This window comes from Vidua macroura, chromosome 5, assembly GCF_024509145.1.
Source record: "Vidua macroura isolate BioBank_ID:100142 chromosome 5, ASM2450914v1, whole genome shotgun sequence".
NCBI classification, from domain to species: Eukaryota; Metazoa; Chordata; class Aves; order Passeriformes; family Viduidae; genus Vidua; species Vidua macroura.
The window spans coordinates 3,846,750-3,874,724 of NC_071575.1; the positions used below are offsets into that span (position 1 = coordinate 3,846,750).

The 27,975-nt window shown below is 42.8% G+C and overlaps 1 protein-coding gene across 2 annotated transcripts in view; it reads right to left on the reverse strand.

Annotated features, from left to right (window-relative positions):
* Positions 1–27,975, reverse strand: part of CACNA1C (calcium voltage-gated channel subunit alpha1 C) — a 455,730-nt gene that overhangs the window by 84,701 nt on the left and 343,054 nt on the right. For both annotated transcript variants that reach the window (XM_053978340.1, XM_053978341.1), the window contains exons 11-20: positions 23,556–23,582; positions 21,028–21,188; positions 20,001–20,226; positions 13,870–14,077; positions 12,960–13,080; positions 11,027–11,141; positions 9,899–10,019; positions 9,704–9,773; positions 4,341–4,473; positions 2,563–2,692 (exon numbers count right to left, since the gene is read on the reverse strand). In XM_053978340.1, coding sequence (XP_053834315.1) covers positions 2,563–2,692; positions 4,341–4,473; positions 9,704–9,773; positions 9,899–10,019; positions 11,027–11,141; positions 12,960–13,080; positions 13,870–14,077; positions 20,001–20,226; positions 21,028–21,188; positions 23,556–23,582 — 1,312 coding nt within the window. The remainder of the gene's footprint in view (positions 1–2,562; positions 2,693–4,340; positions 4,474–9,703; positions 9,774–9,898; positions 10,020–11,026; positions 11,142–12,959; positions 13,081–13,869; positions 14,078–20,000; positions 20,227–21,027; positions 21,189–23,555; positions 23,583–27,975) is intronic.

Here is a 27,975-nt window from a genome sequence, read left to right on the forward strand (position 1 = left end):
GATAATTTGTGAAATTTAGACCTTTGCTGCTAAAACACTGATAAACATCAACCAGGGAACTGCCTGCTCCCATCCCACAGGCATTTATTGTATCTCAGCACCTGTATCCTCACTCAGATTTATAGGTGGCTAAATTCTTACAGCTTGGTATGCAGAGGGGCAGCTATTGCAAATTCCAGGGTTATTTCACATTGCACTATTAAAGCACAATCCAAATCTGGATTGAATTGCAGACGCTGCATGTCAAATAGGGGGGCTGTATCACTTACTGCTGCCATATAACTCAAAATTCTTCAGGTCACTGCTCAGTTTCTAATTCCAAATTTTCCTCAAGGCTGTCTTGGGCTCTACCAATTTTTGCAGCTTAGAGAATTAAGAAAGGGCCGCTTCAAAGGGACAGATCTTGATTTTAACCTATATTAATTTACATACATTACAACTGGAAATATCCTTTTGCCTTGCTGCTTTGTAAGTCCTGACATTTGATTATTTTATCAATGGAATAATTTTATAATTAACGGGCCAGATTCACGGGTACTCTCTAACTGCTTTGCATGACTCCACCAACATAAAGAAACTGCAAACTTGATTGAAGTGAATGATTAAGCTGTACCTATTGCTGCTTTAGCTCACCAGGGGCCTGCAAAGGATCTAGAACCCACTGGTGAATGTGGCCCCAAAGCTGCAGCCAGCAAAGATGAAGTCGTGCCTAATGAAAATGGTCACTGCCCCACCTGTGCAGGCAGCCCCATTTATCAGCTGTGTATATGCATCAGGCATATTTGCTATTATCTAAATATGAACTTGCTCTAGAGTATATTAAAGTGAATGAGCACCTTGCCAAGGTGCTAACAGGAGAATATTGTGAGCACAGTCTTAGCACTTGCTGGGACTTCAAAGGCTGTTTGGTCAGACTGGGCTGGCACTTCCAAGCACTCGCTGCCCGAGCCCTGTGTGACACAAAAGGACACAGCCTGCCCCAGGAAAGCAGCAGAGCCCAAGCCTCTCCACGAGCCCTTGCTGGGCTCTCTGTCCCTGTCTTCCTGCTCTGGGATGGTCTGTGCCAGCAGCATCCCCAGTCTGCACAAGTCCTGGAGCACAGGCTCGTGCTGAGTGAAGGCAGAGGCAGCTTTGCTTTCAGCTTGATTTCAGCTTGCTTTCTTCCTTTTCCTCCCAGGCTCCGTGTGGGCACAGGGGAGGGCACGATCTCACTGTTCTACTGTCACAGAGCAAAGGCAGGCCACATTTGCAACCCAAACATCTTGTCAGTGTCCCCTTGTGTGATACATTTTAAACATCTGTACCTGCAAAAGTTAAACACAGATTTTTCATGCAACACCAGTGGCTTCATATACACAAAACAGTGCTTTGCCTCAAACCTTCAGCTTTTTAATCCAGCACAACCAGCTCTGATTCTCTTTCTCCCCTCTCATTTAAATCTCTCTGCTACAGACTCAGTTTCTGTGGCATGTCAGGAGCCAATCTGCCAGCTGACATGCTGAAACACTAATACATATTGGCATTCAGTTATCCCTACAGAGTGTGCACCCTCATTTGTGCACAAGTGGGTTTATTGGTGGCACAGGTTGGATTATTTAGCATCCTCCTTCGGGACAAAATGCAAAGCCACTCTGAGATACGCTCAGGAATAGACTTCCATTAACACCTTCTCTGCATGCACATATGTGTTCAAATGCATGCTCAGGCCAGGATATTTCAGGGAGCAGTAAATTAAGGTTTATTATTAAACAAGAAAAAACCATCCCACTTTTCAATCCTAGCAAACTCTTCAGGCATTGAGGCACCAAAATGCCACTGCAGGCACCAGAAATCATTTCTGCAATGACCCCTGACTAATGGAAACAACCACTGGCAAAGTTAAAGGAGCACTGAACATTTTAAAAGGCAAATAAGAATGGTCAGGAAAGAGGGTGAGAATGTATCTCTGTGCTGAATGCTTTTCTCTTCTCTCCACAGGCAGGTAAGGAGAGGAGCACAGCATATTTTTTGAGGGTTATCTCAAATTTAATGATAGCTTTGCGGCTTGTGTTCAAAAAGTCTGATCCTAACCTTGATGACATCAATTTCCCCCAGAGTGACAGCATCAAACTCAAGAATGTTACTCCTGATTTACAGCAGTGTGAATAAAATGAAAATCAGGCCCTGGGCTTTTTAGTTTAAAAGACAGCATGTGGCAACAGAACAAATGTTCCAAAGGGAACCTGATAATCCCTCAAAATCAAATTATCTGTATCCCCAATCAATGTTTTTACAGCTCATTTCTAATGCTTTAATCCCAGGGAACAATAATTTTGCTTCAGCCTCCTGTTCTTCCTTTCCCTACACACACTTCTGAAGTGAACTAGAGGCCAGATTCTGCGCTGACTCATGTTTCCTGCAAAACCTAATGATTTCACACACAGCCTACAAAAGGCAGGAATCATGAAGACAGGCACTCCCAAGCCTCTGATGCAGCCTCTTCTGCCTTTCCTGGCTTCAAATCATGATCTGCTTGTCCCACACTTGCAATACCCAGTGAGGGAAGGAGGATGTGGAGCATACTTGGTTCCTAAAGGAGAGGTGTCGCACGGGGTCCTCAGCTGCCAGGGAGATGCTGCTGAGCAAGATGAAAAATAGGATCAGGTTGGTGAAAATGTTATCATTAACGATTCGATGGCAGTGGACACGAAACCTGCAAGAGAGAGGAGAGGCACAAATTTATCCCTCAAAGAACATTAAGACCTGGGAAACATTCCCCCCCCTCCTCTTCTGCCAGCAGGACTGGAGGATTGCCCTGCAGAGCATCTTCCCTCTGCCCCAGCACAGGGGCAAGGTGTGCAGGGCAATGCTGGCTCTCCACACAGGACTCACACTCGATGTGTTTGAATGGGGAACAATCACTCCCTCCTGACAGAGCTTTTTCTGATTTCCATGTGGTCTGAAACCTGCCAGCCCAGAATTATATCCCTTGCTTTCATTTATGGAACCATTCCTGATTCATTCAGGAGGAAAGCAGCAGAAACAGGCTTTAGGGTGCCAATGTCTTTCTGAGCTGGGACTGGAGTGTCACTTAACAGGAGCTGTGGGGGATCTACCTTGCTAACAAAGTACATTTGGCCTGGCCAAATGGATATAGGGCAGGCTGGCATCAGCAAATGACTTCTGAGAGACATCATGCCTTGCAGGTTGTATGCTAAACACAGGCCCACTTGGTGCTCTTAGTGGGAAGCTAAAAGGTAAAGAAGGAGCAGTCTCCCATCAAACTTGCTTACTGGAGACCATTACAGCACTTTCCATCTGTTGGTAGCAGGATGGGAGGAGTTAAACCCCATAATAGCTCTGTGCATAATTCTACAGGCACTTCATTAATCTATTTAGCTCTACTCTTGGCTGTTAGGGCTTCAAGTCCCTATTACAGCAATTTTACAGATGACTGCAGAGGTTAATTTAGTTCTACAAATGACAGGGGGTGGGTGGCAAAGCTAGCATTAGAGTCCACGAGCCCCAGTCCTCCTCAGTCCCTCCCTGTTACACATACCCAAGGAGGAGTGGCACAAGCTCTGCTGGGGAAAAAATGGCTCTGAATTCAGCGGTGCAGGAACAGCCCTGCCTTCCTCTGGGGCTGTGTTTGAAGGCTGAGTCCTCAGGAGAGACCCTGGAATACGTGGTGCTGCACAGAGCATTGGGCAGTGAGCTCACTGCTGTACCCTTGCAAAGATAAACTCACCTGTCTCCTAACAGCCCTCCACCCACAGGTGCTGCACATCTGTTCTGGAAAGGCAGTTGTGACAATATGAGGCTGCACTGCAGGAGCCCAGGGGTGGAGTGTGAGAGAAGAACTGTGCTCCCTAGGCTCCTCCTAGAGCTATGGACTCTCCTCCCCCTCTCATTTCTTCTTTTATGCTCATTCTTGATGTGCAGCAATGGGCAGAGACACATGAACTCCCTACTGGGAGTGGATTTTGGGCAGCCCTTAGGGCAGGAAGCTGTTACCTCCCACTTGATTGATTGCATGATGGCTCTCCTGCAGTTTGGACCTGGATGTGTCAGGAAATTCCAATTTTCTGACTCGCCTCTGTGTCCCCCATTTCTGAAGCTTTCCTGATTTGTGTCTTCAATCAAACCTTGCATGTGCCATGAACTCCCATTTTATATTTTCACTGTACTCCCTACAGTTGTGGTTTCATAGGATTTCATGCCTTAAAGGAGAGGTGGGTCAAAGGAGGCCTCGGGTGTGAACTGCTGAAAGGGAGCTCTGCACCTCATAACTTTTGGGGCCCAGTGTGAAAGGGGTACCAGCTCTTCACCTCCTTCTTCTGGCTAACCAATCTCTTAAGTACCTGTTGTTAGGACTGAAGATGAAAAAAGCACTGGCATCAGGCATGGGCACAGCCTTTTCCTTGAGGTGCAGCTCAGACATCGGGCGAGGTCGAGGGCCGACAGGCATCTCAGGTTCTTCCTCATCTTCCTCTGCTGCAAGAAGCATTTTTGTGTTTTATTGCAAAATACAACCCGTTCCAAAGTGCTAAGGCATTTGTCTCTGTCATAACTAGGGCTAAAAACCATTAAAATAGGATGCTGAAGCCTTGACTTTCTTGCCCTTCCTTCCTTTAAGGCAGTGCCCTTTACCCTGTGCTCACCCTGGCAGACAATGGTCTCGTCTCTCTGTAAAATCATTAGTGCTGGTAAACCTACAACATTCTCACAACACTCTCCTCACATGCTTCACAGTTCCTTCTGCAAAAAACAAACAGGAAGGCTACTTCTAATGGCTCATTTGAATCTTTCTTGCTGAGGTCTAGATACATTATTTGTTTTCTTGTTTTCCATGGACACGGAAAATTAAAAATTGCCTTCCTCTTGCAGAAAGCTTTTGCATACTTGACGACCACTCTTATGCCTCTGGGAGAATATCTGGTTCCTAGAGCAAAACAGCAGCAGCCTTTCCTGAGGTGCTGTGTTCCCCAGGTCTGTGATCACTCCTGCTACTTGCTTCCAGATTGTCTGCAGGATTAACCTGCAGCTGAGGTTTTACTGCTTCAGAGGAAAGCTAGATTAATTCTTATATCACGTGATGCTATCTTCCTGTTAAATGTCCTTCATGGAGACTTTTCATTATACTTTGGCATTAATTTGCCATCAGTGTCTGATATGCACAAAGCACAGATTATTTACTACAGAGCAACAATCTGGCCTGTCACTCCCCACTCTGCATTTCTGCTGCTGACTATTCCCAAAAGTGGCACTTAGACCTCTTCCTTACTGAAGGGCATATTTTTTTCTTTTGACCATTCCTCCAGTTTATCAAGATTGTTTTTCTTCTATTTGTGAGCATCTCCATGGAGCTGCTGCTACATCTGGAACTGTGTCTGGATGAGCACATGTATGCCCCAGAACAAACAGTGAGCACGTGCACATCGACTTACACTGATCAGAAAGTCTTAAAATTGTCCCCTTTTATAATTTAGTGGGGGGGGGGGGGGGGAAGGTCAGAAAGATGGGAATGAGGCTGAGACTCTTGAACCTGTGTCATCTCCAGGCAGATCAGTGAGCAACCTCAATATAGAAAATGCAGAGATGAAGGCTAAGTGGTACCTGAAAGAAAAGCTTCTGCCTTTGAGGATTTCTTCTACCTGCTGAAGTCAGATGTTGTTTTGTATATGACATGACAGGATTTTGCTATTTTAAAGATCCCAATCCTCTCACTTAATCAGCAAGACAGGAAAAAATCTTTAAGTAAAGAGCCTGACATGTTAGACACAACAGATTAATCTTCCAGGCACTGCAAAGAAGGACACTCTAATTAAAAGGTTCATCTTGAGTCCATAAAGGGAGATAAGCTCCAGGAATTGTGTTCCTTTAGGGTGAGATACTGTACTTGATCTGGTTACAGGACACATCAGAAAGAGCAGATGAATCAGCACAGATCTGATCTAGATATCAGAGAGAGGAGAAAAGTGCCCTTTTTGAAGGCATGCATTATTACATGTAAATAGGATTCTTTCTTTACACTGCCAGTACCAAGAGTTCAGCTCAAATTCGCTTGATAGATCTTTGCATAAATGTTTGAGCTGGTACATAGAGTCTGTACTTTTTAAGTCAGTCTATTTTTTAACAGCTCAATTTTATGTGTAATATGCTTCATAATACTCTTTCTACAGGCTTTATTAGTTAAAGAAATATCTTTCAGAAGTACTTTTTTACACAGGACTTGTAGAATAGGTGTTAAGGGTAATGTGCAGGTTTATGTAATATAACCATACTTTGCATGTGCACCTCTTATCTACAGGCTTCAGAGGAGGACAAAGAGTGAGGTAAGCCAATTCTTTTTCTTCTTTAACAGGCCAGAAAACCAATGCCTGGGATCATGTGGGATATTTGAAACTCATACTTAAGAAGAGTATTCTGGGTCCCTGCTCTGTGCCTTCAATGTGAGATCATTCTTCTTTTATTACTCAGAGGAATGCTTAAAATACACTTTTAAATGGGCATGGAGCAATGCCTCTGGAAAAGAGACCCTCAGCAGAAGGATCAGCCCCATGAAGACCATAAAGAACATTGCTCCTCTCCTCTTTTTCTTGTGTCAGCTATACAGCAAGAAATATAGATTAATGACTCTGGCAACCAAATACTTTCAGACTGAAAAATACATTCAGTTCCTCAGCCATAGATAAAGAACAGTGTTCTGCTTTTCACTTATAGTCTAGGGTGCAGAAGAAAGGAAACTTTGAGGGCCAAATTCACAAAGAATAACATGATTACAGCCTCATCCCAGGCCACTGCCCATGCTATCTACCTCCATATAGAAGCAGAACAGCTGCTCACATTTGTAGAAGTGAATGTTCTTTGGCTGTGGAGACAAGCACAAACAGGCCACAGTGCAGCATCAGTGAGAAATTCGATGATGGGGAGTTTGTTTTTTTTTTTTACTGAACAAAGACCAGAACTCTCATATAAGGACATTATTTTGCTTCAAGCTCCCATGAATCATCCCAAGCTTTTACCTTCATCTGACGTTCCGAATTCTTTGTCTATTTCTGTACTAGACTGCAAGGCTAGCTCCCTGTCTTCCTGTAATAAACATATCATCATAATAATCCTTCTAGTGTACACAAATCTCTGGGAGAACTCGTCTGCCCTTCCGAAAAAGAGGCCAGGTGACCAGAGGAGCTGCAACTCTTCTGGGGCTGAGGAGCAACACTGCGCAGCAAACGGAGTCAGAAGAGGTTAAAAACTGGTTTAAGGAGCAGAAACAAATCAGAGAATGAGCAAGGTAGGTTAGGAAAGGACTTATGTTGTTAGGAAAAACAAATGAAGTGACCAGTTCAAATGGTTTCTGAACACAGAATCTTCAGTCTTCACAAAGAATTGATAAATAACTCAGGGAACAGGTCTGTTTAGAAATGGCATTGAGGCCATACAATGGCAAGTGAGCAAGATGGTGGCCCTTTGCATTTCTAATAGGAGACAGGAGAAAAACTGATAAACCATTCAAATTTTAGGTTGTGTTCAAAAGTATGTTAAGACAGGGATTGACACCCTGAGGCAGGCATTAAAAATGTTTTCACTTGATTTTCTGCACTCTCATTCTATGCATGACAAAAAAAAAGTAGATGTAGTGTTTTGCTGTATCTTCCATTTATAAGCTCCTCTTTCTAAGCTGTCTACAGAAAGTAAATAAGCCCCAATTCTTTTAGCATTAGACTTAAAATTGACATTCAGATGACTGTTATTTCACTTGAAAAAATGTAATTTCCTGCAAATCCAAGCCAGCTGAGAAACAGAAACAAAACTGTATCAAGCTGTTTTAATTTGTGCTTCTTACTAAAGACTCCCACAAACCCTTTTAGCAACTGGGGATGTGTGTCCAGTAAGTTCCTGGGCCTACAGAGGTGATGGAAAGATGAAATCCAGAGTGACCTGCCTCAGGCAGTGTTAAAATAGTATTACTCAGAGTTAGAACCACACTCTACTCCTGATAAATTTGCTATAAATATGGAAGAATACAAGTACAGCATATGTGAGGACTTCTTGTACTGAAAATCAAAGGCAATGAACAGTTTTCCATTTTGCTTGTCTGAAGCTCTTGTCCATCTACTCAGAATGAACTCTTGTGTTCTTTTTTATCCTATCAAATCAACCTGTTATCAGACATTTATTTATTAGGAATCATGGAATAGAAGAGAAAGTGTTTTATAGCCTGTTACATAATCACAGAAACACAGAAGAGCAGGGCAGGGAAGGATCACAAAAATGCCTCTGCCAAGCCAGGTTCAATTAATTACTATATCTAAGCTTTTTCTGGGAGACATTTTTCTGCCCTGTCCTTAACAACATTCAGTGATGCTGGGCTTCCACAACCACCTCTGTGAACTTTTACAGCCTCACCATTAGAATATTCTAAATGCTGTGAATCTTATTAAATCTGTTGCTTCATAATGGAGATAATTCTCCTCCTATCTGTAGAAAATTTTATGCTGACATCTGTTGAGCTTGTGGTCATAAGATTCAGATCCTTTTCTCAAGGACTGTTACCTAACTAGCTGTCACCTAAGATCCTTTCTTTGTGAATTGTTTATTCCTGTCTATGCGTAGAGCCTGGCACTTTCAATTTTATTTAGACCATTTATCCAGGACCTCGGGAGCTCTTTGAATTCTAATGCTGCCCTCCAGCACGCTTCTTGTCCTTCCTAGCTTCATGTCATCTACAAATGTAATAAGCATATTGCCTCTTCCATCATTCAGGTCATTAACAATGAACTGAGCTGAACTCCAGACAGGCTTTTGGCTTGTACAAACTCACTTGGGCTACCACTACTCTCCCCATCAAGGGTCTGATCATTTCCCTCACCATCATCTAGACCATATTTTTCTAGTCAGCTTATGAGAACACTGTAAGAGATGGTCAGAAGCCTTAGCAAAGTTAAAGAATATGACACCTAGTTCTTTTCTCCTGCCTACAAGTGTTTTCAGCCCCTTTCAGAAGAAAATAAGGGTAGCTTGATCTGATCTGGTCTTGGCAAATTGTGTTGGCTGCTGATCATCTCCTTATCTTGTGGTCTTATAGTTTGTTTAATCCTTTGTTCTGGCACTTTTCCAAGAATGGAAGTTGAACTGACCAGCTCCAATCCCGTCCCCCATTTGGGGTCTCTTGAACACTGCTTAAAGTTCTGAGATTTTTTCAGCCAATCTTTCAAGTATCTGAGAATGAAGTTAATTAGGCCCTCCTGGCTTGAAAACCAGCCTAACTAATGCTACAGCTTGTTTCTTACACTTCTAGGCTGAGATCTTATGCCTTTAGAGTTATGCTGTGTCACATTGTTTGATTAGAAAACAGTGCAAAAAGGCATTCAGCACTTTCCCTTTCATGACTGTCTGTTGTGACACTCTGACCACTGAGTACTGAAAAAGGACACTGAAAACACTGTCACGTGTATATTTTCAAACAGGGAGGTTTTTAAATGAATTGATTCTCTGTACAGCTCTGTATTTTCCAACAAAGAGCTTTACAGGGGGCCAAATCAAATATGACTGATCAGTATAGGGACTTCAAAGGGCCCAGTCCACACACATGCAAGGACACCATCGTGTCCCATCACAAAAGCATTTCCAGCAGACCTGCTACCACAATTTGGCTTTGTGTACATCAGCAGCTGGAGCTTAGCAGCTGTCGAGTGAGGCATACAAGGAGGGAGATGTGTACCTGGTGCTTCTGTTGTGGGATAAGGGCTCTTTTCTTCATTTTCATTGGGCTGATAATCATCCACGTTGATCTGACAGAAATGGAAGGAGAAGCATCAAAGCCTTTGTCAGACAAGGCAGACAGTTTTCATTCCCTTAGAAACCCAAGCTGTTCATGCCATCACTGCACAGAGTGCTGGCTGCCAGCAGACCTTACCTTGGTAGCAGGTGGGGACTCTCCATCAGCAGTGATCGATTTCAGCTCAATTTTCTCCTCCTTTGTCTCTTCCTCCACAGCTGTTTTTTCCATCTCCTGTTTCTTTTCGGGACTAGCGGTCCTAGCAATTTTACAAGATAAAAACCAGAGTTACAAAGGTGGAAAGCTGCTTCCCTTTCAGGAACTTCACGTAGTACAGCACACACCATGAGAACAATCAACTGGCTGGCATCTCCATTCTGAGTTCAGCTTCCATACCAGGATCTGATCTATTTTTATGTGGTACCTCTTATTTTGTAGTTTTCTCAATGGCATGTGTTTGTGTGTGTGTTTGTGAAAATGCATATTTTAGGTCTGTCAGCTGAGATCCCTTTGTTCACCCAATGACAAAGGCATGGACCATTTCAACCCATATCTTGTGAACTTCCAACTACATTGCCTACAAATGTTTTGCCCCTCCCTGTGCCCCTGGAGAGAGGGAAATCTGCTGAGCTGCATGCAGGATGAAGCAGAAAGAGCTGCACAAGAGATCCCCTCCAAGCAGCCTGGAAGACAGTGAACAGGAGGAATAAGGAGAGGCTTCCCTGCTGTTGGCAGCTGGGAATGACAGAGGAGCTCCTCATCCAGCTTGTGCCCCTTAAGTGTCTGCAGAAGCACTAAAAGAGCTGGCAAGAGAAGAACAGCATGTGGCATCAAAAGAAAAAGAAGCTGCTAAATCTCATTGTGGGAATGACAGAAAATATTCCTCATGGCCCAAAGCAATCAGAAGATAGTAGGGAGATTCAAATGGAGTTGACACCATTTCATACTCATTCTCTGCTGATGCTCTGAAAACTCATCAGTAACCCAGACTTCCTTTCCTCTGCTCACACCCCTGCAACTGGGGGGATTTCCTAGGTAAGACATTTGCCTGTCTTACAGTTGGAATTCCTTTTCATAAAAATTTATATATACATAACTCCAAATATAATTACATGAACCATATGTATAATCTATACACATACAGACAAGTTATATATATTACATATACACACATGTATGCATAGGCATCATATTCATATATATGTATCTCCATGCTGTGTGTAATCACAGGAATGCGTGCAGATAGGTGTATGCAAATGGATTTACCTAGCTAGCTTTTTCCTTTCTTTTTCCTCTTCCTCCTCTTTCTGTGCAGATGTTAAACTCTCAGCATCAGCAAGGTTGTCCACAGCAATGGCCAAAAATACATTCAGCAGGATATCTGTTTGTGTGCTACTTAAAGAAAACAGGCTTTGAAAACTGCAGGAAAAGATTACACCAAAGGTTTCTTAATTGAAAATTTTTAGCAACCTGTCATCAGATCTCTTGGATTTTCCAAACTTCCATTTCACACAACTGCATATCCATCATGCACAAACCTACACCTTCCTTCCACACAGATAACACACTTTGTGGGTTTTCAAAATTTCACAACAGAATGGCTGATGTAAAACAGCAGATAGATTTACAGATTTACATTTTAGTTTCCAGTTTCCCAAGAGCGTCTCCCTTGGTGCAGAGAATCCCACTGAACATAAGAGGAGTATGGGATGCTCTGCATCTTTTGACACTTTAGGTTGCACGAGTGGATTTTATGGACAGCAAGCATAGTACTCTGATGAGCATTCCTGAGGTTAATTTAGTCTGGACAGTGAAGGGTTGAGCTGACAACTCTGCCATCTCCTAGCAGAGAGTCCATGCATGGCCAGTCATGCCCATGTAGCTGAAGGGCAAGGAATCACAACTGTTTTCTTCTCTTACCAGTCAGTGCTCAGATCTCGTGTTACAAATCTGACCATAAGGTTGTTTTATACATTTCTTGAGTGTAAGTCTTATTATACCATGATGACTTTTAAGCAAACCCTGGTTCAAGGCTTAGTCTGGGAACACAGACATCCCCCCCTCCCTGGGCTCCAAGGTCTAAAGGCTCCAAAGTCAGCCAGCACTGTAGAGTTGGCTCACATTTTCACAAGGGGATCCAAGTTGTAGCTTTTTTTTAATCTGTCAGCCAGATTGCCTACCTTGACCTTCAGATAAGTGGAATTGCACCACCTCACTTTGAAGTGAGGGCATGCAGGTCAACCAAAATGTCAAATAACAGGGTTTGAGAGATCTGAATTATGGGCACAGGCCAGAAGAGCTGGGCTGAGTCTATAAGGTGGCTTTATAGAAGCATCAGTAAAAAAGGAAATGTCACCTCTGACACAAGAGGGCCATTTATTAGGGAAGCAGAAACCAAACACGGACAAATTTGGAGCAAACTGAGATAGGGAACAGAGTGGCAGCTCTGTGTTACATGCAAATTCCTGTGAAGAGACACTCACAGCACAATCCTGCAATGTGCTTTCTGCCTCCTGGGGTGAGTACAGTGCCCTCATTTCACCTCAAAGCCAGACAGAACTGAAGTTACTCAAGACCAGCATAGGCTGGAAGATAACAGAGCACAAAATTTTCTGTTTGAAGAACACACAGATTGCAGGGACTGAAATGGAACACAGGTCCTGTTAGTTTATACATCAATTAATACATGATCTCACATAAATCAATTATGTCAAACATATGTTACTCCTGCTACAGCATTTGTATATAGCATATTGCAGATTATACATATTTTTATTCCACATAAGGCTTGGATGGAAGCACATGGAATATATTACTAAAAAAGCCATTAAAGTAAAAAAAAAAAAATGCAGTAAGTACAGTAGGAACACCCAGAGAATAGTTTGTGGAGAAGGCAGGAAAGAAAAACCTGTGAGAGAATTAAGGGGAATGAAAAATAAAAACACTAAACATGTAAAGATACTAAATAAAAACTAGCATGTGGAACTGGCACATAGCTGGCTCTTACAACTGTTTATATGCCTTAGCACCAGCTGAAACAAAATGAACTTTTTAAACTTTTGGCAGTGTAACACTAAAATTCAGACCTAAGGAAAAGGCAAAAATGTGAGGTGTGAAATTCACTATTTTCTGACACATCAAAGTAAATAGCGGTTTTAATTCATCCCCTCTTGCAGAAAAGAGTAGCATCAAAGGATACAGTTTCCACAGATGAAGAGGATGATGAAGTAAATACAGACCAACATTCCTGGAAAAGAGGGGCCGCCATAAGCCATGATCCCATCATACATCACCGAATTCCAGTCCTCCCCAGTCAGGATCTAAATGACACATTCCCACCAATAAGGGATACAGTGTTAGACCACACAGAGAATTTGAAAACCCCATTAACACAAAGATACCCACTGTCCTAGAGAACACCCCCTCCCCCAGGATGGAGCTGATGGAGACTGGCAGTGTCCATCTAGAACGTTAAAATAAAACAAACCACAGAACAAAGAAAATGCAAAGAAGGCCTGTGCTCAAAGTGTGAAAAAGCCCCAAAGAGTGTGTTCTTGAAGATGATGGCTGAAGGCAATGGCTCTCCTAGACAAATCCATTCAAGTGTCCCCTTGCTCCAAGCCTTTCCCTCCCACGGGACTGTTGTTCCAGACAGGCTGCACAGCCTTTAGCACTGCCCTCAGCACAGCCCTCCAGGCCACTGCCCTTCTCCTCCTGTCAGTGAAATCATGAGCCTGAGGCTCTTGGTGGGTCACTCCCAAAGCTGCAGAGGGCTTAAAGGCCCAGGGGATTTCTTCTGTGAGCAGCTATTTGCTCCCCAGAGCAGGGAGGACAGCAGCAGGGCTGGGCTTTGGCAGCAAGTGCTGCCCTGGGACTTGGCAATGGCTCTTCTCTTGTCCTGCCCTGCCAAGACTCCGTAGCCTTGCAACACACAGTTTTATCTTTGTTCCTACTTTGGGAGGGAATACCCCGTGCTGGGGCACAACCAGGCACCCTCCTCCTGGAGCTCTTAGGGTCCAGCCCCATCGTGGGGCCTGCCAGGCTGCAGGACCCATCCTGCCCCATGAAAATGCAACGTGTTGGCCCCCAGGGACCACTCGTGCCCTTACCTGAAACACAGTCAGGAGGGACTGAGGGAAGTTGTCAAATGTACTCCTCCTGGTCTGCATCTCATCAAAGTTAAACTTGCCCCCAAAGAGCTGCATGCCCAGGAGTGAGAAGATGATGATGAAGAGGAAGAGAAGCAGCAACAGGGAAGCAATGGAGCGGACTGAATTCAGGAGTGAAGCCACAAGGTTACTCAGGGAGTTCCAATATCTGGGAGAGAAAACAGGAGCAGTTAAAATTCCTTTGGTTCGAGACAGGTGCTCATGGACTGCACAGGATATTGGTTCTGTGCCTTCTGTGCAGAGCAGGCATTTCCAAACACCCTGTTAAGCAGTGAATCATTGATGTGCCTCCCTAAGATAACGAGACCTACTGCAGCTAATGAGTAATTTTACTACCACATGTGTACATACACAATTCCCTCCACCCCCCACTCCCTCCACACACACACACCCAGAAGATCATTACAGCACTCTCCATCTAAGGCTCTGCACATCTTATATCAATATACAGTGATTAGTTCTTGCTGCTTCAGTGAGTTACATTCTAACCAACCTCATTACAACACTCACAGATGTTGTGGCAGCCAGAATACCTCACTCCAGAGAATGGCCTGTAATAACTAGCAAGAACAGATGGGGAAACTGTTTGGATGCAAATACAAACTTGCCCAAAATTTGGAGTGTGTGAGTGTGTGCTTGGGCTCACTCACAGAGAGGTTGCTGAGCTCTCTGGGACTGGGAGGAATGAGAAAGGTATCAATGCTCCTTTTACAAGGACCCTAAAGCAAACTCCAGATCTACATTTATTTGGAAGACCACAACATCACTTGTTTTTTTTTTTTTGTTTTCAAACCTACTCTACCTATTCAAACAGGCTGCAGAACATTTTCAAATGGCTTTCAAATTCAAGAGACAGGATGGTTAAGACCTTTTCTGCCAGTGTATTCAGGCTTGTGCCCAGTTCAGACTCATGTATGATGCAGGGAGAGGATCCTCTTGCCCTTGTGGTTCCAGTTTAGGGTTCAGAGAGATGCCAGCAGCATCTTTGCTGCAGCATATAAGTTTGCATTCTTTGCCAGCCTGCAGAGTAGTCACAAGCTGGGAAGAGGCTTTAGAAAAAAAAATTCTAAAGAATTCACCACATCACCCATGAAGCAACTTCCACTCTGGTCTTGCATCTGCTCAGTCACTCCTAACCTACTGCTTAGCTGGTCATGAGCAATTCTCTTTTGTGCTTTGAGGCTGGCAGAGCTGTCAGACTGGGCTGAAGATTAGCTCTCATCCTCCAGTCTCCTCATTTTGATGCACGTCATTAGCAAAGCCTCAACAGCTTTCACAGGTCAGCAAGCCAGCAATGTTTGCCTTTGCTCTTCCTTCTGCCTGGCCTGCCACCAAGCTTTGAGAGTCCACCAAGGCCCTCTAGTCCCTTCTCCCAGGGCCCACAACTTTGAACATTTCTTTACTCAGAGGACTCTGCATTTCTAACCCTACTTTCCCTGAAGACAAAAGTTCCAGGTAAAAAGGATGGCAGATTGGTGCTCTGGCTCTTTTGTGGAAGCCTTATCCTTCAACTCATCATTTTTTTTCTGAAGGTAGTATACATCCTCATTAGAGACAAGGGTTCTTAAAATCCTAGTTAAATTAATATTTTTAAAATGTTGATCTAAAAAGAATACTTTTCTTGTCCTGGGGAAGGCAGGGCTGCCTGAGCAGCCCAATCACTTCAGGAGGATTAGCAATCTGATCTGCAGAGGGACATCACCGTGTCCTCTCAAGTTCAGCAGCAGGTTCATCTCCAAGGACTGAGCTTCAAAGAGAGCTGTGATGTTTTCCCTCCAGCTCAGCTTCAGCACTTCAGAGAAAACTAGGATGCTTTAAAGTTTAACTGCAATTAAAGAGATGAGCAATGAAAAACTACAGAGCAAAGGTAAGGGCATGGAAGCTGTGGGCTCAGTGCCACCAAATATCCACACGGAATGTGCAATGTAACAGCTCCCTGTGTTTGCAGTTATGCTCACAGCTCACACACTTTCACACTTTGGAAAGATGGGAAAGTGACACAGGAGAAGGGAAAAATTCATTCTGATGAAAGTCAAATGAATTCAGCATGCTTAAAGCAGAGGTTGATGGGCTCCAGGATATCTCCAAGTCCTCCAATGTCAGCCAGGACACACATTTTCTCAGTCTTCCTAGCTGTGCCCTTAAGAAGCAGTGAAGTTGTTACACATCTGAACAGTCCCAGTGACTCAGTTTAAGCTTAAAGGCTTTGCTATCTCAACTCACAACTGTGCAGACTTCTATCAGCTCTGCATTTCTTACAAATGGCTCAATACCTGGCATTCAGATTCTTATATAAGTATTGAGCTTCAAGCAATTAACTGAGATGGCCTGGTGGTAAGATTAGTGCTGTTTTATCTGTGTACTACTGCTAGCTAGAAGTACAGTACCACTAGAAAAGTAAATAAACCAATCAGGGAAAAAAAAAAGAAAAAAAAAAGAAGGAGAAAAAGGAAAAAGGAGAGGCTAAGAAATGCTTGACTGATTAGGATGTGAAAATAACAATAGTCTTATCTCAGGTCCTAGAAGCCTGATCTGAGGTTAACATCCATCCCATTTGGTGGTTACAGAACTAACATGAACTCCCTCAAAGAGAGATCTGGGATTACTCAGTGAAACACAAGGGTTTCATGTCAGCAATGGTTGAAGCCCAGACAAAGAAGAAGGGTCCCACTGCTTCATCCTCTCTGGTTATCACCTTACTACAAAGGAAAAATCAGCACTGGATGCTGGACGGAATAGGAGGGTTTGGACCAGGCAGCTTTTAGTGGGAAGTATGAGAGAAAGCAGTGCTGCTGCCCCAGATTTATGGGGAAATGGCTGTGCCTCTGAACAGCCCCCACTGCAGATCCCAGGGTGCCAGTGAACGAGGATCTGCAAACCCCCAGGTGAGCAGGATGTGAGTGTGATCCCTGTTTCAAAGGAGGAATGATGCAGAGAAGTCAAGTGGTTTGTTCAGCACCTCACACAGCAGCCAACTGCAGAACTGGATTAGAGCTTACCCTGTTCTACTCTCTTCCCTCCCCTCTCTCTCCATTGCCTTCCCCTGTAGCTTTATGATCACATCTCTGGCAATCACAGATGCAGGGCTTAAAACAGCAGCAACAGCTGGCAGAGTCATTATTGGAAAGCTGCCCACCCTGTTCATCCAATATAAAACCACTTTGACAGTGATTTTTGACAGAAGGTACAAAAAAATGGGGCACCCTTTCTCTCCTCCCTACAAATAACAGTGACTTACCTAGTGGCAGGATTAGGTATAAAACATCAATTTTCTGTATGCTGTCACAAATTATATTATTTATTTTTTAAATACAAAGGACTATAACACATATAAAGCAGTAAAAGCTTATTCATAATGAGAAAATAATCTGTCTTCTCATAACAAAGTGAGATGTTCTGCACAGCACTTTAAAAATTAGGGAGAATAAAGCAGATTACATTGTCTGCTTGTCTAATGTATTTATAATTTTGGAAGAAATGTATGGTCTTGAAATTCTAAATTATGTTTCTAAAATGATGCATTGTTCATCTGATGGTATCTTTATTTGTTCCTATTCTATTATGGAGCTATATTTGTGTTTCTTGTAGAATTGTATCATCTTGATGATCCAGAATTTGTTTGTGCATGGTGTTTACCATGGAAAATCAATGTAAATATATAAAAAATAGTCTACCTTCTGATATAGTCTTACCAGAGTAATGTTCCTGCTTTGTACCTTTTTAATACCCTAGATTATCACTATTCTCACTTCCACTGTATGTCCCCATATGCACACGAATGTATGCTTGGTATAAAACATGACTCTGTAATTCCTCCTGCCCCTCCCAGCTTTCCAGTCTTGTATCTCTCTGAATTATCATTGTACTCAGGTGGGGTATTCCACCGGGGCTGATAGTGTCATTAAAAAATCCTCATTGTACTTAGAGCTGAGTGAAAAATGTGTAATTTACTGGAGAAGGCAAAAGTTTGGCTTTAATGCCAAAGTATTCTGTCCTGCAGTAAGGCATGAGTGAGCCCAAAATACTGTTTTGAAGGCTTGTGTTAGGGTCTTCCACCTGAGGGTGAACGTCACCCACAGAGTGAAGAATTATGAAGAAAATTATGAATAATTACAAAAGATATAAATCTGAAACTACTGCAGCCTACTTGTCAATATTTTAGGAACAGGAAAGAAAGAAAGAAAAATCTGATTAATACATTATGCATCATGAGTCCTTCCTTAGCTCTGTGCTTTACACACAGACCCATGCACAAATTGCAGGAGACATATTCCAGGTAACACTTTTTCCAGGAAAAATTGTATTTTAATTGTGCTGCAGAGTGAAGGCAAATGTAACCAGTCCCACTGCTGATTGGTTCCATCATCACATTTCTGCCAGAAGCTTTAGGAATAGGTGAGTACTCCACCAGCTCAGGCTTTCTAAAGCATTAATGATATTCTCTCAGTGTTTGCCTTTCTATTAGAGAATTCTCTTAGCTAGCTTATATATTTCGTGTAGGAGTGGAGACATGTCTTGAAAAAACAATGACCTCTCCAGGATGCTATGCTGAAGCTCATGCTTTTATAGCTATTGGTATGTTGCCCTGGGTGTATCTGATTACCCAGTGCCTGAAACAGCTACTGCTTTCCTCAGAAACCAGGCCTGGGACTTGGTAATGGATAGATCCAGCAAAAACAATCCCCACACCAGAGATCCCCACTATTTCTGAAAGAGCAAAGATGCCTTTCTTGCTGGAAACTCCTGTTTCCCCTCTCTGGGGGGGAACGTTCCCCTCTGGAAGGTTTTCCCCTCTCCTATGATCACACATCCAAACAGATCACTTCCCTGCCCCCCTTTTGAAATAGTTGTAGGCTTGCTTTGGCCTCTCTCTCTGAGACTGTGAACCAATTTTCTGTCTTTGCCATCTGACCCTGAGATCCATCCATCCTGCCAGAGATCTGAGCCCCAGAAGCTTTAAGGGCAAATTTTGTATGATGCACAATTCCAAGTCTGTTGTGTTTTTTTTTTTTTTTTCTGCCTCTCAGCCGTCTTATCTATCTTCCAGCTTTGGACTTGTTTTTCTCATGTGCTGTGTTTTCTGTCTCAAATTTGTCAGAAATTTCCTCTGGTGGTGGTGGTGGGGGGATGTTACAGGAATTATAGGGACATATTCATGGCTGAGCAGGCAGAAAAAGAACTCTTTCACCACCTCAGTCAAGCTTCTTGTGAGGTGCTGGCTGGTGCCCACATGGGAAAAGGCAAACTTTGTGCTGCTTGGGGCAAGTGCTTGGATAGATTTGTAGCAAGAGCTCTGGGTAAGTTTGGAGCTGATCTCTCCTACAAACTCCCCTCAAGCTGAAAAAGCCCTGCCAAACCAAGCTGGTGTTTTGGAGGTACCTGGCTCGGCAAGCAGTGACTGTTTAATAGATACTATTGAGCTTTTATGCAGAGGGAGAGGGGAAAGAGTAAAAAGGGAAAAGAGGACATATTGGAAGATGGAAAAGGTCTGGTTTCTTCATAAAGTTGCTGCTTCATGATGGACTCCTTGGAAGGGGAATAGCTGGCAACATCCTTTGCCTGTAGCTGCTGGTATTGACACAATCTCCTGCTCAGGTCACTGTTGAGTCTACTGGAGCTGGCATGGGCTCCTCAGTCAAATGCTGTTTTGGCTCAAAGCCTTTCAGGCTCCTCTCTGTCATCAAAAAGCATCAGAGGAGGTCACAAGGCTATCTGCTGGTTTGGTTTTCTTTCTCTTTTGCAGAGAACTGTAAGAGCCTGAGGTCAGTTCACATTATTCCAGATTTCAGTTTAACACTTTACGTGGTATCAGGTGTCTCCAGCTGCCTGTGCCAGACTCCTCACCACTCTCACTGGGGATAGATGTCCAGTCTGTACAGCCCTCCCCAGCCTGTTACAGACTTCAGAAGATGAGGACTGTTAATCTAGCATTGCAGCACTCTCACTACCTAATTAGTGGTAGAAAAAGTGAAAGTAAACAGGGATGTGAGTGACTTGTGAGTGACTTGTACCCATACATGTTGTGCATCGAGCAGCAGCCCTCCTCCAGCCCCAAAGAAGAAATAAAGTACCTTGTGATTTTAAATATTCTTAGGAGCCTCACACATCTCAAAACGGAAATGCCCAGCGGTGACATGATCTTTGTCTCCACCAGGATGGTTTCCAGGATGCCTCCACACACAATGAAACAGTCAAAGCGGTTGAACAGGGACACAAAGTAGGCCTGGAGACCAAGGCTGTACATCTTCAGCAGCATCTCTGCCGTGAAAAGAGCTAGCAGCACCTTGTTGGCAGTGTCTCATGAAAAGCAAAAAGAAACAGATTAAGGAAACTTAGTCAAAAGATCATCACAACTCATCATCGGCCCTTGCTTCTAAGAGAAAGCGTTTTGAGGATCAGCCTGAAAAGTTAACTTTGTATAGCTTGGGCCAAAGAATTAACTCGAAAAGCGTGGGCATCTCATTCACAGAAACGCTTCAGCAAGAGGGTTACAGCAATTCTCATGTACTGCACATACAGCTGCAATGTATTACACAACCTCCAATGGCAGGGACACGCCTTCCCATGCACAACCTGCCTTCACACCCGTCATCTGCAGAGGAGAGTGGGAATAGGAGAGCTGCTGTGCTACCTACTGTTGCTTAATTAAGCCTTTTCAGCTGCTCTCACCTCCAGAGAGAATTCAGTTGTTCTGCAGACAGAAGAACGTTACAAATCACTCTTCATCACCTCCCTAATAATTAGAATTTATCATAAATGCCATTTCAGGGGAAACCTTGGACAACGTGGGGTTCCCAGTAGCTATCCATAAACTGGGAATCCAGTTGCTGCAAATATAAATTTAGCATAAGCTTCCGATTTCACTTACACCCAATGGAACACTACTTTGGCTGGAAAGGAGGTTTTTACATCTTTTCTATAACTTCTCCCACCTCAGGCAGATAAGTTTATTGTATTCTTTAGGGCCCTCCACAGACACAGAAGTGCTTGGAGCTGTGCACGCTCCTTTTACACTGTGTGGTTTAATGCATCAGCTCTTCTCTCAGCTCCCCTTTTCGACACCCTCCATAATAAACAGAACCAGCAGCTCCTCCTCACCTTGGACCTCCGTGAGCCAGTCTGGCTGGTTGTAGTGCTCAGAGGCAATGGTGAGGGTGTTGAGAAACACGAGGAAGATCACCAGCCAATAGAAAACATTGGACTTCACAGCAGCACGGCACTTCCTTCTGCAGAATCGATTCCATCGGCGCCAGTAGCGACTTGAAAAATTGAAGAAGGGAAAGTTCTTTTCAGAGAGGGATCTTTAGGCTATTGCAGCTCTCTGTTAAGGGAGACTCTAGTCTTGATTTATTGTTCAAGAATGGTGGGGAGTAACTCAAGTTCACCCTGAGAAACACTCTCTCATCTGAGTCGACACTTGTGAACATCCTTCCTATAGATATAGGAATAAAGTTTGTCCTAAACCAATTTGCAAGAGCTTCAAGCAAAACCTTAATCTGACTAAGACATCCACTGCAGAAACCTCAAGAGATTTTTTAGCTCAGTTGCCACAAAAATAAATATTCTCCTTGTACTTGATTCTTGTGGCCTGCAACGGCACCTTTCCCAGCCTCAGGACGGTCAATAGATTCTCTATCACATGGAGCTGAAGGATTAAGTCTTTGGAGAGGTGAGGTCAAACAAAATCCAAAGAACATTTCCAGCATTCAGCAACATTCAGGAGTAAGCCCAATACAAGGGCTAGTTCTGAAAAAAATCCCCAACTTAGGGGACTTCAGCATCTCACCTTCATGCCTGGAACTAAGGGTACCATTTGCTAATCAAGAGAGTTTTTAAAGTTTGCCTTCCATGAACACATCCCCTTGTGTCACTGATTTCTCAGGGTAATTACTAACCACAGAAGATATTTAAAGCTAATTACACACCTCCTACTCTTCAGAATTTAACTTGCATAGCAACCAGTTTCCAGGCAACACTTGCCACTGTATAATAAATCTAATAGTTTTATATAGATACTACATACATATGTGTGTGTGTCTGAAGTGACACACACATACACGATGTTACAGGAGAAAGAACTTTTCTTGGCTACTCTTGCCCTTTGTATAATTTTCAGTGGCAAATTATAGCCATGCTTGAGATCAGGGTTCTCATCTACAGGAACTAAAGCCAGACCATGTAAACACAATGTGAACAAGGATCTTGCAACAACATTTTAACAGGTGGTCAAATCTAGGGTGTTTCACCTGTGCAACTTACAAAGGCACCTAGTCTATCACAAACAGGTACATTGGGTGTTTTGCAGTGGATTTGGGGCAAGAAATAATCTTCCCAACTTCCAAAGTGGGCACCACACTTAGACATTAATGTTGTCATTAAACTCTTTGCAATCTCACACGCTTTTCTCCGTACTTTTGCACAAATGTGCGTGCACGTGCAATGCGTGGTGTTTTCTGTGCTTACACCTACATTCTTTACATGGGGATGTCACGTATGTGCTTCCCAAACTGACATCACTCATTGCTCCTTAGGTAAGTAGAAGGACTCAGCTACACACTGTGGCAGCAGCTCTCTGGCCACAGAGAGCAGGCACAGACTTCCCCAGGCATTTTCCCGGGGAAGGCTGTGAGAAAATCAGAGAAAAGAATGATAAACAATTCTTATCTCCACTTGTTGCACCTGCTATTGTGCCCATGTGGAATGTGTCATGGAGATTTGTTTACCAAAGGGTGGTTTCTTAATTGGACACTGGATGGTGTTTGGATTGATTGACCAATTAGGTCAAAGCGGTGTTGGATGGGCTGTGAGGGTTACTGAGTTTCTTAATAATAGGATTTTATTAATAATAGGATTTTATTTTTTATTATAAAATTAATTATTAATTTTATATATTAGAATATATTTATTCTAGGATAATATAGTAGAAGATGATATAATAAAGCAATTGATCAGCCTTCTGCAATCATGGAGTCAATGCTAATTATTACCCGGCTGGGAGCCTGCGGTGAGAACACACTCGCTCCAGTTATTCTGAAAATTCATTTAGTATTTTATAAACCTGACTCTGAATTCAGGGTTATGGAGGCAGTAGAAATGGACCTTAACAACCAAGTTCCATGAGTTCAGTCAGCCTCTCCAGTGAAACCCCAGAAATAGCCATGTTAGGACTGGCTCACTTTTCCAAAAGCTCTAAGTCAACAGAAAACCAAACACCACCAGAGAAGTTCATGTCCCAGGCTGAATGGGAGAATTTCACAAGATGCCAGCTTCATCAGTTGAAATCTTTACAATCAAGCAAAGCAGAGAAGTTCAACAAAGAGAGCCTTGAGCAGACAGGGCTGATGTTGATGGATGTAGTATAATTATGTGGTTGAACTGGGTTTTTATTTCTGGTTTTGTATTTTATGGTTTGAGATACAAAGGTAACATAGATAGGTATTTCAGTAGTCAGTAGTCCCTGTGCCTTATTTCAGTGTGACACTAAGAAAAAAATTATGACTAAAATCTGACATATTTAGCGGGATCTCCTAGAATCAGCACTGCATCCCAGCAATGCTGGTTTAAACAACTTCAGAAAAGAGCAAAAATGGTAGAAAGAAGGAAAAGCAAAAGTCAGTTTTACTTACCTAAATTTTGATTTTGAGATCCGATGCCTGAAAGACAAGAATTGTCATTAGAGTCTCTGAAGCTGTACCACACCTCCCAGGCTTTTGTGAAAATACAATAGAAAGAAACAAAGTTAAGCTCAATGCATTTTTTAATCCATGCTGTTTTCCCCTTGCATCTGTTGTAAGTCACTGTAGGCACTGGGCACGGCCAGAATTCCCCAATAACCAAATCCTGTGTTTTGGTGGGACTCATGAAGCAGAAGTCACGCCATGGGGGCATTCTACCACTTATAAATATCAGTGAACTCTACAACTGCTACCATATCTATTTCTCAAGTATGAATTTTTTTTTTGTCACTATTTTTTTTTTCTTATAATAAAAATTGTATGACTTTATACAGACAGACTTGTTGCTTTCATAAATCACCTGTCACTTCAGGATGTATACACACATTATGAAACAATAATGGTGAAAATAATGCTTTTTTCAGTAATTGAAGGAAAAAAAGTGCATGGCAAATATTTTCAAACTTAGATATAAACACTTATTGGTCTTGGTTATTTATGTAAATCGGTTTGCATTCAAATGAGTCTGTACAATAATAGATTCTGTTGCTATCAATGAAATTTTGAGAATTAAGCATTCCTGAAAATTTGGCCATATTCCCACTATATATGTGTTTAAATATCTAATTCCATGCATTTGGATTTATTCACCTACATAATCTCAGTAATCTTTTATGAGAAGTCACAGGCAAAGCTAGAAATAGGCCCCAGTTTTTAAACCACTGCCTTGTTGTGCTTGACACATGTCCTGTAAGGCCTTTGAACACTTTGGCTGTCTTTTGGTGAATCCACAGTGGTGCACAGAGAGAAATAAATGTGGATAAAATGCTGTGAGTCAGAGGTGACTTGTGGAGCTGCAAAATTTACCACCAATAGCAGCAGAAATGAAACTCTGGGGAATGACTGTGGAAAAAGTATTTCTGCTGGGTTGAAGCGTTCCTTAAGGTTCCCTCTATGAATGAAAGTGGGTCACTGGTGACAGCAGTCAGCAGAGGTCTTACTGCACTGCCCTAACTTTGGATTCACTGTTAGTGGAGAAGGGAGAATGTAATTCTCCAAGCATCTAACACTTCTTACTGTAGCAGCCTTCACAATGGTCCTGTCCCTGCTTGAGGACATCAGTTTCTGACAAGTAATCAGTGATAGGTCAGGTTCCTTATCTGGAAGAGATTTTAGTCAGGGGAACTTTTCACCAGCAGATGAGCTGAGCCAAAAAAAAAAAAAAAAAAGAAAAAGGCCTTTGCACCAAATATCCAAATACATCATTCCTGCTGTGTCACAGGCAGCCTGTCTAGGCCACACACTGGGCAGCAGTGAGGTTACAGACACGTGCAAGACTCTTGAGAAGGAAGAAATAATGCAGTGACAGAGCAGAATGCTAAATTATGCTGCAGGGACAAAGCAAGCTCTAACAAGGATGCCAAGTGAAGCACCTACAAAACACATCCTTAATGTTAAAGCTATTCCTACTTCTCACTGGGAATTCTGGCTTGAGGATCACTACCTACGAACTGTAATGGAGCAGATTTACAGGCAACAGGAAAGAGGGCTCAAAGAGGGGAAGTGAAAAGATGTAAAAATCACAACGAAGCAAAAAGCTGAGCACTGGAAAGGAGGTGGTGAGGATTTTGATAGGAATAGCTTGGCAGGGACAGAGGGGGAGAGAGAGAGAACAAGAGAGAGAGATGGAAGGGGATGGACAGGGAGTGTGAAATCCTCTGGTGACCTCTCTGGTTAATGGTTTCCCAGTGAGGCAGCACTGGAATCTTCTATTTATTTAAGCAAAAGAGATGCAGCAGGTGTAGTACTCATCATGCATGTGATAATTATATCTTTGGAGCATTATGAACAGCAGCCAAGTGCATTCAGTGCTCCCACAGGTTACCTACAGCCTTCATCCCCCTCCCTCCACCTTGCCTTACTGCTGTGGCAGAAGGCTTTATCACATGTGGGTGTGCTATATATATGGAAGAGGACAAGGAAGGAGGATTAGATTTATATTTAGAGGTAGAATCAGAGAGCAAAATGGAATTTTGGAAATAAACTGTATGATAAATGTTTCTGAAAACATTATGCATGAATCTGAAACACGTTTTTCAAATGACTCGTGTGATTAATTTTTTTTCTTTTTTTTCAGAACTTGGGTTACCAGTGTCATATAAAAAAATGCTTTTATGGCATCACTAGGGGCCATCAAATAGTCTGGAAATAGGGCCTTGCCACAGTGTCTGTGACACTCCAAGCTGGCACTTAATGGGTTCAGAGTGGAGCAGATTCTCTGCTGAGTTTAAACATGGATCTCTTTGCATCTCTGGTGTCCTGGGAGGTTTATGTGGTTGGGAAAAAGAGGGTGACTCCAATTGTGTCCAACTCTGGAATGCCTTGAGAAACTCTTGTTTAAAGTTATGGTATAGGAGCCTAATGAAAACCACTTCAGATCACTACTGAGTGCTTTTATCACAGGAACCATGTAACTCAGCTTGTCTTTTAGAAAAACAAACACAAAATTCAGATCTCTGTTTGACTAGCTATCTTTGAAATTCTCTAGAACTCCTCCAACCTTACATTGTTATGTACAGCACACAGATAAGATGGTGAAATTTAAAGGTTTTTTATCAACATAAACTCTGGATAATCAGCACAACTCAAATGTAATGAGATATCCCACATTCTGAGAGATAAAGTCTTCATTTCCCTGTTCATGGAGGACACCAGAGGAGGTGTTTGTGAAGGATGCGACAGTTTTGTGTAACAGGGATTGAGGGCTCTGTGGAATTGTACACACAACAGACAATTCTAGCATTCACACAACATTCCAGTTCTGGAAAAATCTTGTAGGTCACCAAGCATGACACAAAGGCCACATTGCAGTTGTTTTCTGGGTGTGGACATTATCAAACATGACCATTATCTAACTCTGTGGTCACAACTACTTTTATATTGTAGAGGCAACCATATCTTCATAAGGACTCCTAAAAGCCTTTGGATACCAGGAAAAGCTGTCAGAAAAGCAGCAACACAGAAAGGGACTTTACTAAGCTTCTAGGTTATATACAACTTTGGAGAACATCCAAAGAGCTTCTCTGGCCATATCTTACATATTTTGTTACTGTGAGAGGGCAGTCCTGGTGTGACATGGATTCTGCTTTGGTGCAATGTGGTGCATTCGTGCAGTAACTGGTAAGGTGGCACAATTAATTAATCTACGGAATAGCCTTAAGAAAATTGGATCTGTCTAACATAAAATTGAGTTGGTTTGCTATTCAACAGGCTTTCTTACAGGCTGGGAAAACAGGCCAGCATCTAAGCATTCAGTAAATAATCTTGCTCTCCCTGTGGCAAGTCACAGGAAAGGCGTGTCACAGAATCTGAAGCAGGAAGGAAATTCCTCTTCCATAAGGGCATGCTACATGTGTGTCCTTTAGACACCTAGAGCTGACTGTGAATATCAAAAGCACCTTGCTCGTAGTAAGTTGGAGAGCAGTATCTGAGACTGACACATAAGGTTGATCCTGTGAGTTTTCCTGCTGAAGTCAGCAGTGGTTTCAGAGCTTTTGGCAGACTTTTCTTCCCACTGCTCCTGATGTGATGGGAACTTTGGTTCCATCACATCACAAGGAGCCCATCTCCTCATAAGGTGAAAACCGGTGACAACTACAGCAAACCTGCAAGAAAACTTTTACCTTTACCACTGTCTGCTATGCTGATTGTTGCAAGAACTGCACAGGAATTAATTTCCATGCCAAAAAAGCACCAAGGGAAAAATCATTGACCATTCAGCTGCCAGGGAAACCTTCCATTGCTCATAAAACTTCCAGGACACACTGTTTTCAGTTGGAAAGCCAGTGTAAATTCTTCATTTTTGTTTATCCTGTTTTATTGTTTGAACTGTCTTTGGTGAAAAAGCAATTGAACTGTCCCCTGTACATATGGAAATCCTGGCTAAGGCGAAAATGCCAAGTGGGTTTTGTTTCAGTGAAAGCAGATAATTTTAAGCTCTCTTTCCCTTTGAGCTCAAGTGCTTCACTTTTCTATTGAGGCTCTGTGGAGCATTAGCTTCCACAAAGGTCTTTTTTTTAGCTAATGCATATGTATAAAAGCAAGCTCTATTGTGGCACTCCAGATCTGTATGGTTGTATTAGAAAATTAACATTCTGCTTGTATTGGAAGATTATATATGCTGACACCCTGCACAGAACAGATTACTCCTGATTATGAGCAATAGTCTATCCTCAGGAATCTGAGTCCTGCACAGCAGTAACCCCAGAGGCTCAGGGAAATTACTTGCTATTGGGAAGCTCTGGGTGCAAGAATATCCTGTAAACAGAACCCCACTGCTCCTGGGTCTGGGTTTGTCCCCCTGGTGCCTGCT